At 38.2% G+C, this 21,396-nt stretch overlaps 1 protein-coding gene across 1 annotated transcript; it reads left to right on the top strand.

The window, feature by feature from the left end:
- Nucleotides 1–746: 746 nt before the first annotated feature.
- LOC133781307 (uncharacterized) lies at nucleotides 747–1,214 on the top strand. Its single transcript, XM_062220294.1, has 2 exons — nucleotides 747–962; nucleotides 1,068–1,214. The coding sequence occupies exons 1-2, from the start codon at nucleotides 747–749 to the stop codon at nucleotides 1,212–1,214; spliced, it is 363 nt and encodes a 120-aa protein (XP_062076278.1).
- The last annotated feature ends 20,182 nt before the right edge of the window (nucleotides 1,215–21,396 follow it).

The following is a 21,396-nucleotide window of genomic DNA, read 5'->3' as shown; positions in this document are numbered from 1 at the left end:
CCGTCTCGGCGCTCTTTCGGGTGCACCGAATTCCATGCAAATCATTACGGGTGAATGAGGCACTCATTTGAATCTCATTAGTGTAACCATAACTAAGTTATTAATTTAAATTATGTAAACGATTAAACTAATAAAAAACCTTATTGATTTTCGTGTGGTAACCAAACCAAATAGATGTATAGTTGTAAGACAACTAGTTACGTAAATCATTTCTTAAATGAGATTTCTTTTTTTAGTATTTATAGATTATTGTGGAGTATGTTATCCATACATTTATGTCCATTCTATTCCTTAATTTTTGCAAACTAGATCGTGAGTATGTGGGTTAAATTTTAAAAATTGTATATAATAACAATTTGGTAGGTGAAGAAGTGTTTCACGTGAGTTTAATGTTTATATCAAACTAGTACAAGTCAAAGTTTTTTCTTATTAATGAAAGCAGATGGTACTTTCCACTTTCTATACGGTGTCCTATATACTCAGTTTTGGCTATGCTTAATATAGTAACATAGAAAATGAAACTAAAAAGAAGGTCTGATGTCGAACCCTTTAAAGCCCATGTGCAAAGTTTTCACATTCCCGCCTTAGGCATTATTTATTAAACAACGACCAAATTTTACTATTTTAGTTTAATTATATTTTTTTCCACCCTATATAAGATGTAGTAAAACATGATCAGTGCCCACCAACAGTATACTAATATTTTTTCAATATTTTTCAATCTTAGAACGGAGAGGTCAAAGAACATGGAGCAACATCAACCAATATTTTGTTCATCTTTTCCGGAAGGCCACCATGAAAATACCATGAATTATGCTAGTGAAACAAGCACTGAAGGATCGGTCACTGGGATTAGTGTGGATGAAAGTCGTCGAAAATGTGCTTGTGGAACTAGAGTCGTGATACGAACTGCATGGACAAGAAGCAATCCTGGTCGACGGTTTTATGGGTGTTCAAACTACGTAAATATTCTTGCTACGAGATCCAAATACTCACTTCTTCAATAATATACTAGAGTTCCATTTTAATAATGACATAATTTATATGCTATTATTTTTTTGATTTAGTCGGCTAGTGAACAGAGCGGATGTGGTCACTTTAGCTGGTGTGAATCAAAACTGTCTAACAGGTCTACAAATGCATTGCACAAATTGCTTGCTCGTATTGAGGAAGGTGAGAGGAAATATGGAGAGTTGGTGGTGACTTGCAAATAGCTTAAGATATTTATCATTTTCTTGTCATTAATTTTTCTATGTATTTTAATGTTTTTTTAGAGTTCAGTGTGGTAGGCTCTTTGACTAAGTTATTGTCAACTACTATCTATTTAATCCTCCTACTTTCATATATTTAATTTAAAGTTTAGTTATTATGTTTGGCTTTAGTTTATGTTATACATATGCTGTATAGATTCCAATAATGTTTATCCAGTCTAAAAAGTGACATGATTCATTGGAAGTTTTTTCATATGAATACAAATGTCAAGAACACAATAAATAAACGTAATAAAGATATTCCTTATGGAAACACTCATAACCAATATGTTATAATGATCTCTAATAGTTAGGTTCTATAAACAAATTAATTAGTCCAAACCATAAGCTCTTGATTATAACCAATATGTGATATGCATTTCGATTATAATCTAACTACTGAAAAAAAAAACAAAAAAATTGTATGGCTGCATACCATAACCCAATATCATCCACACCATGTCTTCATAGCAACGAAATCCATCCACACCATGACCCATTATGAATAAAAAATCCAAGACAAAAAATACAGAATGACATCAGATTGATTAGTTTCATATATGGTTAAGCATATGTACACATAGAAAGAAGTCCAAAGTAGAAAGGTATAATTAACATGCTACTATTGTTTCAGCATTCTTAATTATCCTAAAAGTCAGAAGTCCAAAACCAATTAGTGTATCATACCACTCCACTCAAAAGAGGAATATAGTTCCAAAAGACAACAACAGCAGTAGCTCAAGCTAATAATTACTGTCATGTTCCATACTTAAGGCAAATACATGTCAAAGTAACTCACAAAAGCAGTAATGTAAACTTGTTTTCTAAACATTAAGTTTACGTGCAACAACATACTTAGAAGCACTTCGAGTCCTAGTCAACATGGCAGGTATCGTGTTTGCATGCTTAGCTTTCTTTGTCGAGAAACGCTGGTCGGGTTTGTCTTTGCTAGGACTACCTAGAGATTCAAATGGTGGATCATTTTCCTCGTCCAAAGAAATTCATGTTTCACCAATAGCAAGCCCAAGTTCAAACTCGAAATGGTCCTCACTTTCCCTAAGCACTTGCTCCATATTTTGATTCAACTCGTGGAGAACAATCTCATTGCCAAAACAGTATCGCTCAGCCATGGTATCAAATTGGATACAAGTAAACATTAAAGACAAGTGTTAAAAATTATAAGTTCACTCATGTGTTGATATAAATCAAAATAATGTACGTTCGTACCTCATACACTGTACCGTTCCCATCTCCAAGTGATTCCATATATTTCATAATAGACTAGTATCAAACTCAGAATTCTGCTAGGGCAGACCATTCTCAAATGTGATGGCAAATGTCTTGAATGAAAAACCTGGATCCTGTGTGGAATGTATGTCATATTTGAACAGCTCGTCCATAGTAGCCAGCTGAAAAATGTCATGAAATAAGTATTAGAAATGCACAAAATAAACTATAGTCAAAATAATCAATGCATAAATGATCAACAAAGGTATATGCATATACCATTTATTTGGTGTGTTCTAATTTTTCATCCTTTTCCTCTTTAGTTTTTTTAGGATCCCAAATTTGAACTGCTTTTTGACCCATGATCATCCTTGCCATGAAATAGTTTGCCTCAGTAGGACACTTATCAGTGAAAATAGGGACTAGAATCTGAAAATCAAATTGTGAATCAACAAACGTGATATACTTTATATCAATCAGCAATGATTTCAAATATTTTATGTCCAAAAACTTTCAAAGTAGGGATAATATAACCTCTCAATATAGGCGAAAATTTCCAAAATGAAATTCCTTCCACTTGTTTTCAAGCGTAGCCCGCCGAATAGGGTAATAAGGCCTTAGCTGTTCTTGCTGTAAAATTTAAAATTAAAAAAAAAAAGAAATTAGATGTTTCTTAGCTTCTAAGATACAATATTTCAGACAATAGAACACACCAACAAAAAAAATCTAGAAGTTCATTACCGAAATATCTGCTGGCATAAACCAGACCATAGGAGAGGAATCGTGAAGGTATTTTTGGCGTTCCTTAAAAGTCATGATCCGAGCATAGGCTGATATTATTTGAAAACAAACATTTAGTCCACTAAACTACCTTAGAAGTAAACATTCAATGCAAAGAAACGAAGTAAATAAGAAAACTTAAAATGGCCATTCAATCATACAAATCAATAGTTATCATTACAGAATAATTATTCTTATAATTGAACCAATTTATACCTCTTTGCGCGCCCTGTTATGAGGCTGAATTGACCTCATGCATTCCTTATCCAATTTAAGCTCGTCATAATCACAAACTATATAATTGCATCAAATGAAAATGACAACCAGCTTAATTATTATCGTATAATAATCACACTTGGTAGTAATTTAAAAAAATTGTAATTGTACTAATTTTAGGAGTTATCGAAACTTACAAATCTTGCAGTTCCAGGTTATAGATGAACTCTGCCAACTAGAACATCTGCAAGGAGATCGATGAAGACAACTTTAAATGCCCTGCTACAAGACCTTCACTTGACTGAAACTTCTTATACCCCACTTCTTCGGTTCAGCAGGGCGTTTGAAATGGTCATTGCTAGCATTCCAGAACTCATCGATCACATTGGTCAGGTCCATAATGGGAGGAAACTCAACTCCCTCAGTGTCTTTTTCTACATTATCTTTAGCACTATGCTCTTCTTGTTTGGGAGGGCCATCCACAACCACATTGTTTGCAATGATGTTCTTCATCTCCCTTGAAGTCATTTCCTTAATGACCTCTGATAAGCTCTCAACTAAGGCAACCAAAGAATCCATTTGACAGCACAACTTGGTAACCTTCTCCATCACTAAATTAATAACATCATTATATGAGGTAGACAGGCTAGTATTATTGTCATTCAGGACATCCACGAGTTTGATCTGGTATCAAAAGACAACATTAGCCAACATAAAATGCAAGAAACTTAATAAAATAAAATAAATAAAGGAAGTTGATAACTCTATGATTTAGAGTTATTTTTATTAACTTTGAACTTGAATTTTGGGTGAAAAGAGTAATGAGTGTGTTGTTATTTGTAAGTTTGTTTAGTTTTTACTTTTTTTCTCTAGTTAGTGTGTTAATGCAAGAGTCTTGTGATTTGTTGGTAGTAATTGTAATTATTTACGTAAATTTTTGTGTTTTGTCATTCAGGAAAGAAACCTTCAAAGCGCCAAGGGAAATTAAAGGAATTAAGAGACAAAAGGGGACAAAAAGGGAGCATTGCTGCTCGGATGCTGTAGGCCAGACTTGTAGCAATTATGGGAAAGTGAAGACTGACGTGGACAAAAGCCAGCTGATTTTATTTACTGACCTCAGCGCCTATGTGGCACCCATTTTAGGGAATGAAGTTAGCTGGCTGAGGTGGCAAGAGGAAATGGACCAAAGATGAAGTGGGGTTTTCTAATTAGGGTAAAGGATGGTACCCAAAAGGGGAGGCAGCCGTAATATACACCAGAAATAGAGAGAGGAAAGAAGGACAGAGAAAAAAATCTTTCAGCAAGAAGAGTACAGAGAACAAACCAGAGAAATACACACAGAAAAAGGCATTACCTACAAGAGGAGAATCACGACCAAGGAAGGAGGAGGACTTTAGAACCCGATTCTACTCTTCTCTTTCTTCTATAATTCCTTTTCTGTAGTGTATATATAATCTTGATTCTATAATTTGTGAACTGAATATTTGTTATGGATGAACAATTTCTGTTTTGGATTGTAATTTTCAGTTTAGACATGAACTAATCACCTTGAGATTTGGGTGGCTATGAACCCTATGTGATGAAGTATTAATGCAATGCATGAGTTTAGTAATTTGCCTTTGTTCATTCAAGTGAAATTAATGTTTAACGATTGTTGATTGCTGGCCATAACTAACAATCAAACTAGCTAGATCTGATTTTGGAAGGAATCTATCTAGTGGAATCAACTTGAATGATGCAAGAGAAATGCCATGTTTAGGTAGTTCTTAGTAGTGAAATAGGAATATTTTGCTACCTTGTATAACCTGAGATTTGGTGAATAAATGCATGTTTTACAACCTGATTTGATATAGGAATGTGTTGAATTAAGTTGTGGAATTATATCAGTAGGTTTTGGAAAAAGCTTACTGGCTTAGTGTGAAATCTGTTAACTCTGTGCATAATTGCTGAACGATTGCTATAACAACTTGGCAGATTAACATAGGGGGAATTAGCCATCCAAATCTAATTGTTCACATAGATCTTCTCTCAATTAATTTTTTTTCTGAGTTCTTCATTTTATTTTAGATTAAAATACGTACACCCATTTAATTTTAGATTCATATTCCAATCATGTTTTTAATTTTGTTATCTTATTGTTAAATTGTTCTTTAGTTGATTTTTACATTTATTTAGTTTAAAATCCCTGTGGAGACGATACTCATTTACAGTTTACTACTTGTGCGGCTACGTATACTTGCGTATTTTAATTGCTATAATTTTTGCAACAAGTTTTTGGCGCCGTTGCCGGGGATTTTAAAATTAAATTCTGTTTTATCAACTATTTGACAATTTATTTTCATTGTTTTTAACCTTGTTGGTTCGGGTTGTGCAAACTCAGGTACCTACAGTGTATGAACCAGCAAGAGGACAGTGAACTTGCTCCTATTGACCCCGAGATCGAACGAACTTTCAGAAAAAGGAGAAAGGATCAAAAGGCTAAAAGCCGAGGTACTATGGCTGAACGTGTTGATGATGAGGGGGATGGCCAGCAAGTCACTAATCCCATTGTTTTGGCGGATGACAGAGCCAGAGCAATACGGGAATACGCTGCCCCTATGTTTAATGAGCTAAATCCAGGCATTGTGAGGCCAGAAATACAAGCAGCTCAATTCGAGCTCAAGCCAGTGATGTTTCAAATGCTCCAAACTGTGGGGCAGTTCAGCGGGATGCCAACAGAGGATCCTCATCTCCACCTTCGTTCATTCTTGGAGGTGAGCGATTCCTTTAAGCTTCAAGGAGTGAGTGAAGAAGCATTAAGGCTGAAGCTATTTCCATTCTCATTAAGAGACCGAGCTAGATCATGGCTCAACACTTTGCCTCCTGATTCTGTCACAAATTGGAATGATCTTGCTGAAAAGTTTCTGCGCAAATATTTCCCTCCCACCAGAAATGCAAAATTTCGGAGCGAAATCATGTCATTCCAGCAGCTTGAAGATGAATCAACCAGTGATGCATGGGAGAGATTTAAGGAGCTTTTGCGGAAGTGTCCACACCACGGCATCCCGCACTGTATACAGATGGAGACTTTCTATAATGGCCTCAATGCAGCTTCTAGAATGGTGTTAGATGCCTCGGCCAATGGTGCTATCTTGTCCAAGTCTTATAATGAAGCATTCGAAATTTTGGAGAGAATTGCAAGCAACAATTATCAATGGTCCAACACGAGAGCTCCGCAAAGTAGAAAAGTGGCAGGGGTTCTTGAAGTAGATGCATTAACTGCTTTGACAGCCCAAATGGCTTCCATGACTAATATTCTGAAAAACATGAGTTTGGGGAACAACATTCAGCCAGCTGCTGCTATTCAAAGTGGAGACATTTCCTGTGAATATTGTGGAGATGGGCACATGTTTGAGAATTGCCCTTCCAACCCAGCAGCAGTTTGTTATGTGGGAAACCAGAATTTTAACCGAAACAGTGGCCCATACTCAAATTCGTACAACCCAGCTTGGAGGCAACATCCGAATCTATCTTGGGGGGGTCAAGGAGCAAGTTCCAGCAGTATACCAGCACAAGGGAAGCAAGCTTATCCACCAGGTTTTTCTCAGCAGCCAAGGGCTCCACAACCGCAACACCCTCAAGGCTCTCAATCCAATTCTTTGGAGAGTCTAATGAGGGACTATATGGCAAAGAATGATGCAGTGATACAAAGTCAGGCAGCATCCCTTCGTAATCTTGAAATGCAGCTGGGACAATTAGCCAATGATCTGAAAAATAGGCCTCAAGGTTCTTTGCCTAGTGACACGGAGAATCCAAGGAGGGATGGGAAGGAACATTGCAAGGCTATCAATCTAAGGAGTGGAAAAATTCTGGAAAATTCTGAGGAGGAAATAAAGGGCAGTGGGGAGCCCACTTCAATCCAAACTGAAGGTGAATCTAGTAAAAAACCAGCGAAAGAAGTTACTGAAACTGGCCCAGTTGATACAGCATCGGGTCAGCAATCTGTTCCAGTGAAATCTGCACCAAAGCCGCCCCCACCATTTCCTCAGCGATTTCGTAAACAGCAGCAAGATGGGCAGTTCAGGAAGTTTCTGGATGTGTTAAAATAGCTCCATATTAACATACCCTTGGTGGAAGCCTTGGAACAAATGCCAAACTACGTCAAATTTTTAAAAGACATTTTGACGAAAAAGAGAAGGCTGGGGGAGTTCGAAACTGTTGCTCTTACAGAGGGTTGCAGCGCTATGTTGAAGAGTAAAATCCCTCCAAAATTGAAGGACCCTGGAAATTTTACGATCCCTTGTTCTATTGGGGGACGGGATGTTGGAAGGGCATTGTGTGATTTGGGCGCTAGCATTAATCTTATGCCGATGTCGATTTTTAAGAAGCTTGGTATTGGTGAAGCGAGGCCTACAACTGTTACATTGCAGCTGGCGGATAGATCTATGGCCCATCCTGAAGGAAAAATTGAGGATGTGTTAGTGCAGGTTGACAAATTTATTTTCCCAGCCGACTTTATTATCTTGGATTATGAAGCTGACAGAGAAGTGCCAATTATATTGGGGCGGCCGTTCCTTGCTATGGGGCGAACATTAATTGATGTACAGAATGGGGAACTCACTATGAGAGTCAATGATCAGCAAGTTACATTCAGTGTATTCAAGGCTATGAAATTTCCTGATGAAATCGAAGAATGTTCAAGTGTGGATGTGATTGAGACGCTTGTGGCTGAGAAGTTTAATACGAAGGTTGATATGGCTGAATTGGGAGTTCAGATTTTTGAAGATTCTGAAGATTCTAGCAGCGAAGAAGAACCTCAAGTTACTTGGGTAGACTCATGTAAACCAGCCAGAAAATTCAATAAATATTTTGAAGCATTAAATCTGCCTGAAGGATATTTTAAGCCGCCAAAACCGTCCATTCAAGAACCACCTCAATTAGAATTAAAGCTGCTGCCCAGCCACTTAAAATATGCTTATTTGGGGGACAATGACACACTTCCAGTAATTATCTCTTCCTGTTTAGAGGCTGATGCTGAGGGGTCTTTGCTGGAGTTATTAAGGAGACATAAGAAGGCTATTGGCTGGACTATGGCCGATATACAAGGAATTAGCCCAGCTTTGTGCATGCACAAAATCTTGTTGGAATCTGGCTGTAGCAACTCTGTGGAGCAGCAAAGGAGGTTAAATCCAGTGATGAAAGATGTAGTCCGAAAAGAAGTGATCAAGTGGCTGGACTATGGTATTATCTACCCTATTTCAGACAGCTCGTGGGTAAGCCCAGTGCAGTGCGTGCCTAAAAAAGGAGGGGTTACAGTGGTGACAAATGATAACAACGAGTTGATTCCTACTCGAACAGTGACTGGTTGGAGAGTGTGTATGGATTACAGGAAACTTAACAAAGCCACACGGAAGGATCATTTTCCGCTGCCGTTTATTGATCAAATGTTAGACCGCTTGGCTGGGAAAGAATTTTTCTGTTTTCTCGATGGTTATTCAGGTTATAACAAGATTTCCATAGCCCCGGAAGACCAGGAGAAAACCACATTCACATGCCCCTACGGGACATTCACCTTTAGACGTATGCCATTTGGTTTATGTAACGCACCAGCCACCTTTCAAAGGTGCATGATGGCAATCTTTTCAGATATGGCAGAGAGTATTTTGGAGATTTTTATGGACGATTTTTCAGTCTATGGCGATTCTTTTGTGAGCTGTCTAGCTAATTTGGAGAAGGTTTTGGCAAGGTGTGAAGAAACCAATTTAGTCCTAAATTGGGAAAAGTGCCATTTTATGGTGCAGGAAGGTATCGTGTTGGGTCACAAAGTGTCTAAAAAGGGGATTGAAGTCGATAAGGCAAAGCTGGAAGTGATTGAGAAGTTACCAGCCCCAACTACAGTAAAAGGGATAAGGAGTTTTCTGGGGCACGCTGGTTTCTATAGGCGTTTTATCAAGGACTTCTCCAAGGTGTCTAAGCCTTTGTGTACGCTGCTGGAACAGAACCGCCCCTTTGATTTCACTGCTGAGTGTCAGGAAGCATTTTTGAAGTTGAAAAAGGCATTAATAACGGCTCCAGTGATTATAGCTCCTGATTGGTCTTTACCATTTGAACTCATGTGCGACGCCAGCGATTTTGCTATTGGAGCAGTCCTTGGGCAGCGAAGAGGAAAGATTTTCCATTCAATTTATTATGCGAGCAAGACATTGATTGATGCTCAAATAAACTACTCCACCACTGAAAAGGAGCTGCTGGCTGTGGTATTCGCCTTTGAGAAATTCAGATCATACTTAGTGGGCACAAAGGTTATAGTCTACACCGACCATTCAGCAATAAAATATTTAATAGCCAAGAGGGAGTCCAAACCAAGGCTCATCCGCTGGGTCTTATTGCTGCAAGAATTTGATCTTGAAATACGCGATAGGAAGGGTACTGAAAACCAAGTGGCGGATCACTTGTCGCGGCTGGAAACCAGCATTAATAGCAGCGCTACTAGTGAGGTAACACCCCAGATTCATGATTCTTTTCCAGATGAGCAGCTGTTGGTTTTAGACCAGGAAAGTGTCCCATGGTACGCCGATGTTGTAAATTATTTAGTAAGTGGAGTACAGCCACCTGACTTCAGCAAACAGCAACTCAAAAAGTTCTTCCACGACATCAGATTTTATTACTGGGATGAACCGTACCTTTACAAGCAGTGCCCCGACCAGATACTGAGGCGTTGTGTGCCTGAAAATGAAGTGTCCAGCATCTTAGAGCACTGTCATTCAGCCCCATATGGTGGCCATTTTGGTGGACAACGGACAGCAGCTAAAGTGTTCCAATCCGGATATTATTGGCCATCCATTTTTAAAGACGCTCATGAGTTCGCTAAGAAGTGTGACCGCTGTCAGCGTGTAGGCAACATTTCAGCAAGGAATGAGATGCCGTTGAACTGTATTTTGGAGGTGGAACTATTTGACGTCTGGGGAATCGATTTCATGGGGCCATTCCCACAGTCCTTTGGGAACTTATACATTCTGGTAGCTGTTGACTACGTGTCAAAATGGATAGAGGCAGTGGCTAGTCCCACAAATGACGCTAAAGTAGTGATGAAGTTTCTGCATAAGCATGTGTTTACAAGGTTTGGGACTCCAAGGGCTTTGATCAGTGATGAGGGAACCCACTTCGTAAACAAAATATTGGCTGCCTTGCTATCCAAGTACAGCGTCAAACACAAGATAGCCACGGCCTATCACCCCCAGACTAACGGGCAGGCAGAAATTTCGAATAGAGAGATAAAAGGGATTCTAGAAAAGGTGGTGAACCCAAGCCGCAAGGACTGGTCACAGCGGCTAGATGATGCGCTTTGGGCGTACAGGACAGCTTTTAAGACTCCTCTAGGCATGTCACCTTATCGCTTAGTCTTCGGGAAGGCGTGTCATCTTCCGGTGGAGTTAGAACATAAGGCATTTTGGGCATTGAAGAAGTTAAATTTGGATCTTGTAGTCGCTGGAGAAGCAAGAAAACTGCAGCTGAATGAACTGGACGAGACGCGACTATTTGCTTATGAAAATGCCAAGCTGTACAAGGAGAAGACTAAGCGGTGGCATGATCAGAAAATTCAAGAGCGGGTGTTTGAGAAAGGCCAGAAAGTACTGCTGTTTAACTCACGGTTGAAGCTGTTCCCTGGGAAGCTCAAGTCCCGTTGGTCGGGCCCCTTCACAGTGACTAAAGTCTACCCTTTTGGAGCTGTTTTAATTCGAGAAGATCAGTCTGGGAGGGAGTTCACAGTTAACGGACAGCGACTGAAACACTATTGGGGAGGCGAGGTCAACCGAGAAAAGACCTCGATCTCCTTAAAGGATGCTTGACAATTGTAACTTGGGGTGCCTACAAAAAGAAAAGAGAGAAAAAAAATAAATAAATAAATAAATAAAGAAAAAAAAAATGAGGAACAACAGATTCAATGGCACCCCAAACAAATAAATATATAAAAAAAAAAAAAAGGAGAGAAAAAAAAAATATATATATAATAGATAGCAATAACTATTCTGTGTAATTCTGAAAGGTGTATTTTTGGGGCAGGTTAAATTATGGCCGAAAGTCAGGATTTGGGAAAATTTGGAATCTGGGCAAGACATTAAGTTTGGGATGTAGGAGTATTGCCCAGTTGCTATAGCCATCTGTTAGCAATTGCTGGGCAGCAATTTGTCAAAGCTGAGTTCAAACACGAGAAGTATCGGGCTTGAAGCTGGGGAACTTAGGTCTGTGAGAATTAATGGGCACGTGGTCGAAAAGAAAGCAACATTTTCAGTGAGCCAATGATTGGGAGATAAGTATTCAATCATTGGGCTTATTTAAAGAATTAGTGGGACCACTTAAAGAATTAAAGCAAAAGGAGATCCATTTGCACATTTTTTTTTGGGGATTAATTATTCAAGTCAAAATGGGCCCCATGCATCTTCATATTCGGCCAGACCAGATGGGTTTGGTCAACTGGGCCCCTATGACACTTAGTTGACTCTTACACTCAGTAGGCCCAAGAAGCCACCATTGACTCACCATTGGCCCACAAAGTTAACCCTACCCCTTCCTCATTCTCCCTCCGAGCCGCCTCAGCCACACCAGTCCCTTGCTTCGCACCTCCCTGATCCGAGCCGCCTCAGCCGCACCAGTCCCTTGCTTCGCACCTCCCTGATCCGAGCCGCCGTTAGCCCAAGCCTCCAGTGCATGAACCACTTCCCATTTCCCCGTACCTCTACTCCACACCGCACCAGCTCCGTCGCCTCCACCCGACCCAGACCACGAACCAACCTCACCACACCGACGCACCCACCACCTGCAACCCAAACCGGACCCAGGCTCACCACTCCATCACAACCCGTCGATCCACGCCTCCACTCTAAATCTCCGTCCCACGACCCAGAAATTCTTTCGACCCCACCACGAGCTCACGGCCACGAACCCTCGCCTCCACCTTCTTTCCCTATCACAGCCACGACCCGACACCATACTCAACTCTCAACGAGACTCACGGCCTCTAGCTTGCCCATTCACGTTTCAGTAAGCTTCTTCTTGGCAGAGCATATTTCTGTAATTTTCCTGGAGAAGGTATTTTGAAAATAGCAATCGCTGATATTCTGTTGTATTGCCTGGTATTTTGGTGTACTATTGAGTTCCTCTCTGTAAATCTGTGGCTGAATACTGTTGTGCGTCCAAGCCAAAATGCCTAAGATCAAGCAGTGTGCTCAGAGAGCCAAGAAGAAACCATCCTCTGCCGTGCCAAAATTTGCCACACAGGCAGCTAAGGAGAAATACCATGCCTCTATCTGCCACAAGGATTTTTACATGGAGCGCGGCTTGATAGCCGCGAATGCCAATTTCAGCGACCTGCCCGACTGGTTAATGGATACTGTCACCGAGAGGAATTGGGAGACCCTGTGCTCAGCACCGAAACCAGCCGTACCCGAGTTGGTCAAAGAATTCTATTCCAACTTCTTGGCCGAGCAATGGCCTACAACAGTAATGGTTAGAGGAGTAGAAGTGCCATTTTCGGCTAAGGTCATTAACGAGATTTTCTTGTTGGAGCCAGTCAAGTGTGAGTTCACCAAGGGACGTGAACAGATGTCTGACGAACTGATTCAAGATATTATGCCCGAGCTGGCCAAACCAGAGGCCGAGTGGGACATTGATGAGAATGGAAGGTTTCGTTTCCGAAGAACGGATCTGCAGCATGAGATGAAATGCCTCTACAGCTTTGTCCAGTCTACCTTGCTCCCCACCTCCCACGATTCCACAGTGAGCAGGGAGCGCATGTGGATGCTCTATTGCATAATGAAAAGGATGCCAATTGATGTAGGTTCCGTGTTGGCACAAGAAATTTTTGACTGTGCGTATAGATCCAAAGGCAAGCTCTTCCTGCCTTCTACGGTTACCGCTATATGTCGCGAGGCCGGTGTCCCGGTATGGCCAGAAGAGGGGCTGGTTCCAACAAAGGGGCTCATCAGTTTTGGCCCTGCCCGAGCACCTAAGGCCGCTGCAGCGTCCTCATCCACCTCCAGTGACCCCATCATGGAGAGATTGACCCAGCTTGGCCGAATCCAGGAGCAAATGCACAAGCAGCAAGGGCGAATCTGTGAGCGTCTGCAAACTTTTTGGACTTATGAGCAGCACAGGGATGCCGCAATGAAGAATGTGCTGCAAAAGGCTATGCCTAAGACTGGTCCGCAATTCCCAGCTTTCCCTGAGCAAATTTTGAGTACCTGGACTGACAATGTTGGCGACAATGCGGAGTTCCCTGAAGAGGACTCCGAGTAGAGGGGGTTTCCTTTCCCTTTTATTTTGTTACTTTCTGTTATTTTATGTTTATGTGTCTGTTCTTAGTTTGTTGTTTGTCTAGGTTGTTTAGTTTCTGTTTTAGCTTTTAATCGTTTTCGTGGCGTTGCTGTGTTAGTTGTATTTGTGCATGAGAGATATTGTGATTTAATCTGGCTTAGTGTCCTGCTCGATGATGAACTTTTCCATTTCAGTCCATTTGTGTGTTGCCCGGATTTTATATGTTAAATATGCTTGTATAGGTGCTAGTGATCTCAGTCATGCTTTCTTTTAGTCCCTGGTCAATAGGTGTGTACTTCTATTCTCCCACCATATTTTGAATTTTTCGAATAACTGCTTTCTTGTGAAATTTTACGCTTCTAGAATTGTTTAGTGCACCCCTTGAGGCGAAATCCTAGCTAGCTTTACCCTTTAGAAATGATTTAGGCCATCTTTGGACGTTTGGGCCTTTCAAGCTTTCCCATTGTATATTAATTTCCCTTAGTCACCCTTAGTTGAGCTCATTTGCCTATTTTTTTTTTCTTAATACCTATCATTGATGATACCCCCTGCTTAAATTGTTATTTTTCACTTTCATTAACCAAACCTAGCTACTGAAACTTATCAAGAACAGATTATTTGCAGTAAGTTTGGGATGAGTGAGGTTAGTTTTTAGCCATGTGGTGAGCTATTCCAAGTTTCATTTGTTAGCCACATTGGGGACAATGATGGGATTTAAGTTTGGGGTGTATGGGAATGAGCTCACATAAAAATATTCATATTTCTCTTGCTATATATATATATAGATATCTCCATAGTAAAAAAAAAAAAAAAGAAGAGAGAAAGAGGCAGTTTTGAGCCTAAGTTTGGGGTGTACCACCCCCTATGCAAGAAAATACATTGGTCCCCTTTCTCATGATCTAGTCAGTTTTTAAAAAAAAAAAAATAGCAAGAGAATTAGAGCTAAATCAAATTATTCATTGTGGGTTAAAATTACATATTGGGTGAGAGCTTGCGGAAAAAAAAAATAATAATAATAAGAAAGGTTCTTGATAAGTTGAGGTGGGTAGGTTGTAAGCCTTTAGAAATATTATCTTTTATCCTACCCTAACCTAAGCCTTACATTACAAGCCGAGTAAAGTCCTTTTGATCTAGGGGAAAAAGCTAGACTACATTAGTGGAGAGGAGTGTACTAATTCAACCTATGGGAGCAGATAGTTAAACTTGAGGATCAAGAGTAGTTATTAGAGGAATTCAAGGTGTTGGTGGGAAACTTTTGTACACACTATTGACTGGGTGACTTTAGGGAGGCATTAGTGATTTCTTTAGCACTGAAAATGGGAAATGAGGCATATAAAGTCAGGGCATAAGCACTACCAGCACATCATGTCATTCCATTCCACGTTTCTGAGAGCAAATAATTTCACTAAGCTGTATTGGATTATGCAGGAATCTCTCTTGTACAAGTTTGTGTCTGTGTTACTTTTTGAGTTGAGTGTGTGTTATGTGTTGTTTTTATTTCTGTTTTCCTCATTACTCGAGGACGAGCAATATGCCAAGTTTGGGGTGTTGATAACTCTATGATTTAGAGTTATTTTTATTAACTTTGAACTTGAATTTTGGGTGAAAAGAGTAATGAGTGTGTTGTTATTTGTAAGTTTGTTTAGTTTTTACTTTTTTTCTCTAGTTAGTGTGTTAATGCAAGAGTCTTGTGATTTGTTGGTAGTAATTGTAATTATTTACGTAAATTTTTGTGTTTTGTCATTCAGGAAAGAAACCTTCAAAGCGCCAAGGGAAATTAAAGGAATCAAGAGACAAAAGGGGACAAAAAGGGAGCATTGCTGCTCGGATGCTGTAGGCCAGACTTGTAGCAATTCTGGGAAAGTGAAGACTGACGTGGACAAAAGCCAGCTAATTTTATTTACTGACCTCAGCGCCTATGTGGCACCCATTTTAGGGAATGAAGTTAGCTGGCTGAGGTGGCAAGAGGAAATGGACCAAAGATGAAGTGGGGTTTTCTAATTAGGGTAAAGGATGGTACCCAAAAGGGGAGGCAGCCGTAATATACACCAGAAATAGAGAGAGGAAAGAAGGACAGAGAAAAAAATCTTTCAGCAAGAAGAGTACAGAGAACAAACCAGAGAAATACACACAGAAAAAGGCATTACCTACAAGAGGAGAATCACGACCAAGGAAGGAGGAGGACTTTAGAACCCGATTCTACTCTTCTCTTTCTTCTATAATTCCTTTTCTGTAGTGTATATATAATCTTGATTCTATAATTTGTGAACTGAATATTTGTTATGGATGAACAATTTCTGTTTTGGATTGTAATTTTCAGTTTAGACATGAACTAATCACCTTGAGATTTGGGTGGCTATGAACCCTATGTGATGAAGTATTAATGCAATGCATGAGTTTAGTAATTTGCCTTTGTTCATTCAAGTGAAATTAATGTTTAACGATTGTTGATTGCTGGCCATAACTAACAATTAAACTAGCTAGATCTGATTTTGGAAGGAATCTATCTAGTGGAATCAACTTGAATGATGCAAGAGAAATGCCATGTTTAGGTAGTTCTTAGTAGTGAAATAGGAATATTTTGCTACCTTGTATAACCTGAGATTTGGTGAATAAATGCATGTTTTACAACCTGATTTGATATAGGAATGTGTTGAATTAAGTTGTGGAATTATATCAGTAGGTTTTGGAAAAAGCTTACTGGCTTAGTGTGAAATCTGTTAACTCTGTGCATAATTGCTGAACGATTGCTATAACAACTTGGCAGATTAACATAGGGGGAATTAGCCATCCAAATCTAATTGTTCACATAGATCTTCTCTCAATTAATTTTTTTTCTGAGTTCTTCATTTTATTTTAGATTAAAATACGTACACCCATTTAATTTTAGATTCATATTCCAATCATGTTTTTAATTTTGTTATCTTATTGTTAAATTGTTCTTTAGTTGATTTTTACATTTATTTAGTTTAAAATCCCTGTGGAGACGATACTCATTTACATTTTACTACTTGTGCGGCTACGTATACTTGCGTATTTTAATTGCTATAATTTTTGCAACAGAAATATAAGAAGGTTCTTGCAGTTTTGCACCCACTATAACCACCATTGTGACAAATATAATTCTTGACCCTTTTGTAAGAAGCATTATTCCAAAATTTAATTGGAGGAACACTCAGGTCAACAAAAAATTTGGGCACATCAATATGGTTAAAGTACAAAAGCTATAAAGAAAAATAAATATGGGTCAGTAACCAATTAAACAATGTATGCAAAGTAAATTTAAATAAAATATGATAAAGTGGATAAGTGAAATATTATAGAGAATGGTTACCTGAAGAAAATCAGTGCATCCGTTTATGTGATATGTAGAATTAGACTGATACTTGCCAATGGATTTCATTAGCATGCTGTACGAGTGGTCGGCCGAGTTGTAAGACCGAATCTTGGTGGCATCACTTACTGCATTTATGTAACTGGCTCGAATATCCGGTCCAGCACCAGGGACCAAGATGCTGCCAACAATCATAAGAATGAAATTCCCTAGGAAAAAATCATTGACCAACTTGTTAATATGCAAGAGAAATTCGAGGTTTGCCACCTGAAATCCTAGCCTTCAGATCCTTATCACAGACCCTTTCATCAACTTCAATTGGAAAGTTTCCATTTGGAATGTCCATGCCACGTTGTAAAGTCCTACTTGATAATAGAATTTCCTTCCTATACAAATTGAGACAGTTACTACCCACATCAACCCCCTTAACAAGCCACTGAACTAGTGGAGTGTAAACATGTGGAAAATCTACCGTTAGATATGAACCAAATCCAACAACTACTACCACGACTTTTTGTTCATTAGATAAGAAACTCACTATCCTAACTACTCGTTCAAAAGAACATCTAGTGACTATGTCACGTGAATCAACCTCTAAACCAGCCTTATCTTCTTCAAACTTATCCCCCTTTTCAGTTTCCGTACTGTCATCATCATCAGAAGATGTCGCATCCTTTTGCTTATTAGACTTGCTACAAGAAACTGTATTAATTGCTTTTTTTTTTTTTTCCGAGACTTGCTTGGGGAAGCTGTATAGAAAGCAGCCCTCCACTTTCCAGCAAGCTCCTTCTGCAACTACATGAAACCAAATAATACCATTAATCATTGCTAATAAATAACACATGAAAAATACAAAGTGTGATTATAGTCCAAGTACAATATCATACCCCAACGAGCTAAAGTCGATTTTGCTATCTTATAGTGGCCTCCATTTTTCGGGCTGTTTCTGCTGCCATTTTCTCAATTGTAACCCTCCTAAGATAATAGAACATAGTAAACATTAAATACAAAATAATGTGGCCAAATAATCAATACTCAACTGACTAATTGAAAAAGACAATGGTAACAAATACCCACATTAAATCAGTCACATTGTCCTTCTTAGTAGCGACTCTTTCGTTCTTAACCACACCCTTCTTAGCCACCTTATCATTACTAGCCATAGCACCGCGCTTTCGTTTAATCGTCATTTGAAAAATGATCAATCAGTTATGACTAGCACAGGGATTCTACTTGTAAACTTATACAACCTCTAGTTCATATAATAAATCATTCCCCACTCTTTTATTGGAGTTGCCATCATTTAAAAAAAAAAAGAATATATTAGTTTTTTTAATAATTTGTCCCCAATAAATTGATACTTACAAAATATACATTTAACAAGTATAGATTACAATTTAACAACAAAGAGAGGATAGTACTACAGTAATGAATATTTACTAACATTTTAGTGGATATCTTTTATAGTTTTTAAGCCTTGCATCAGCATCAAGTTGTGAATGTGGAAGTTGTGAGTTGACTAGCTAAGAAAATAAGCCAAGGCACGAATATTGGGCAGCCAAAACAAGTTGCAATGGGAGCATTTATGAAGCATTAAGATAATTATATAGTCTTTCTCTATTTTCAGACATAATTTGGAGATTATTTGTTATTTTTAGTCTTGAAAAATGGAAACAAAGAGTAAGGAGATTTTTTTTTCTAAAGATAATGGTCATTCACAAAAAAGATAAATGAACCTATGAATAATGAATGCAATGTAAAGAATATGATACTAAACATAAAAGGAAAACCAAATCAGTGCTCTAGATGGGCATTAAAGAATAATTACCACAACTTGCATAGCTTATTTGAGAATCATAGGTCCTTGTCAACAAAAATATACATATCTCAAGGTCTGCTAAGCCAAGCTATAATTAACAAGTTCTATTATAGCTAACAAGACGAAAGCAATGACTCAGTTTTGCAACTCCATTTTGAAATTCAGACTCATGAAAATAATGATACCAAGAACAATGCTCATTTGCATCAATTAATTCCTCAAAGTAACAAAACCAACCTGATGGTTAGCCAATCCAAATAAGTATTCAAATAAAAAATTTGACTTATGCAAGGAAAAAATATTAACAATTGACAAAGTTGCTAATGTGTCATAGGAGAAAAGTTTACAATTTCAATGTGATGTCTATGATGCCCCTAAGTTTAGATTATCTGGTTTTTCATAAGTAAAAGCAAAAGATATTTAGGTCTGCAACTAGTTAAAGGTTCACTTTCAAGTATCTATTTCACTTAGGCCCTAAATTAGTCACTCTACTTGACAATATATCAAGAAATTTTCTTACTATTGCAAACAAGTAAATGTGAGACACTCAATACAATAATAATAATTAAATAGAAATAATAAATAAACTAGTTTCTACATACATATCAAATCCAACTAAATCTTGAAATCCAGAGCTTAGGTATATCACAATCAAAATAAGCCTATTAACAAACTAGTTTCTACATACATATTAAAAGGTCATTTTTGCAAAGTATTATTCACACCAATATCAACAAACATAATTAAATGGCATGAAATTCATTTAAAGATCTATGTTTTTATATTGCACGTTGTAAAAATTACAACCATTAATGTGTTCAATAAAGAAGAACAATATATCAAAATAGATTGTATTTATATATATAATGAATTTAAATACTGCGGTAATATGGGAGAGGTTCATGCATAGACTTAGTTGTCTTCAATTGATATACTACTGGTTCACTCTTAAGAAGGCAAAGTCAATTCCAATTAGTACTTGTAATAAGAACTTTTCTTATAACCTACTTCGGTTGCATAACTGTATAATATAAATATACATATAAATAGTAAACTCTAACATGCTCTCATAATTTTCTTGGGTCCAATAATGGATTAGGAGACCATAGCCATTATTGCATAGTTTCTTCTTTAAAACAATTATCATATGCATAATAATGAGTAACATAAAATTTCGATGTTGGGACCCTTTTTATCATTAAGACCAACCACAACTTTCAAATAATGTCAAGACACAGTATGGTGCACTCAGGCATCAAAACCCAATTATCAAAATGTTTAAAATATTTTACTATTTTTGACTTTGTTAAATAGTAACTTGATAACAACACACTTTAGTTTTATACTTATATAAAACAACAAGAAAATACACTAGTAATAATAAGGAACTTACACACCTTACACACCTTTGTTTTGCGGATGACTTATTAATGTTTAGTAAAGGGGATTTTAAATAAGTTCATTTGATTTTGAGAGGTTTCAAGCTTTTCTCTGAGAGTTCAGGTTTGCAAGCAAACAAAAACAAGTCTGCTATTTATGGGGCTGGTTTGTCAGAGATGGATTGGACTAGACTCATAGATATGTCAGGTTTTATTCGGAGTAATCTTCCGTTTAATTACCTTGGAATGACAATCAGTAGCAAGAGGATAACCAAGGAAGATTGTGAATGTCTTGTAGACAAAATGGTTGCCAGAATTAGAAGTTGGAGCTCAAGGAATCTGTTCTTTGCAGGTAGGTGCATCTTGATTAACTCTGTTTTGTTATCAATAAGTACCTACTGGTCTCAAGTGATAATTCTTCCAAAAGCTGTTATTAAAAGAATAAATCAGATCTGTCGAGCATATTTGTGGAAAGGAATAGATGACTATTCAGGGTCGGGGAAGGTTGCTTGGAGTGAGATTAGTAAAACAAAAAAGCAAGGAGGTCTCAGATTCAGAGATATTGGTACTTGGAACACTTGTGCTATTGGCAAGTATGTGTGGGCTATTGCCATGAAAGAAGATAATTTGTGGGTAAAGTGGGTACATAATGTATATTTACGAGAAGAGGATTGGTGGAGTTATAAAGCTCCAACAACAAGCAGTTGGTATTGGACTAGGATAGTTCAAACCAAGGAGGAATTAAAGGCTGCTTATTCCAACAATGACCATTAATGGCAAAGGTACAGTATCAACAAAATGTATAAGTATTTAATGAAGAATAATGAAGGAAGCTGTAAATACTCTTACCTGTGGGATAGAATTGGAGTTTCTAAGCACAAATTTGTGACTTGGCTAGCTCTTAAAAAGCGCTTGCAAACTAGAGATAGACTTATCCGCTTTGGTATTAATTCTGACCCTCTTTGCTTGTTATGTGGTCAAATTGCTGAGTCCCACAGACACCTGTTTTTTGAATTCCAATTCAGTAAGATGTGTATGCAACACATCCTGAGTTGGTTGGGTATTGGTTCCAAGAATTATGAGCTTATGGGTATTTCG

This window comes from Humulus lupulus, chromosome 1 (assembly GCF_963169125.1).
Source record: "Humulus lupulus chromosome 1, drHumLupu1.1, whole genome shotgun sequence".
Taxonomy (NCBI): Eukaryota; Viridiplantae; Streptophyta; class Magnoliopsida; order Rosales; family Cannabaceae; genus Humulus; species Humulus lupulus.
Note: the sequence above shows the minus strand (reverse complement) of the source record. Positions and strands in the feature narration are given on the sequence as shown.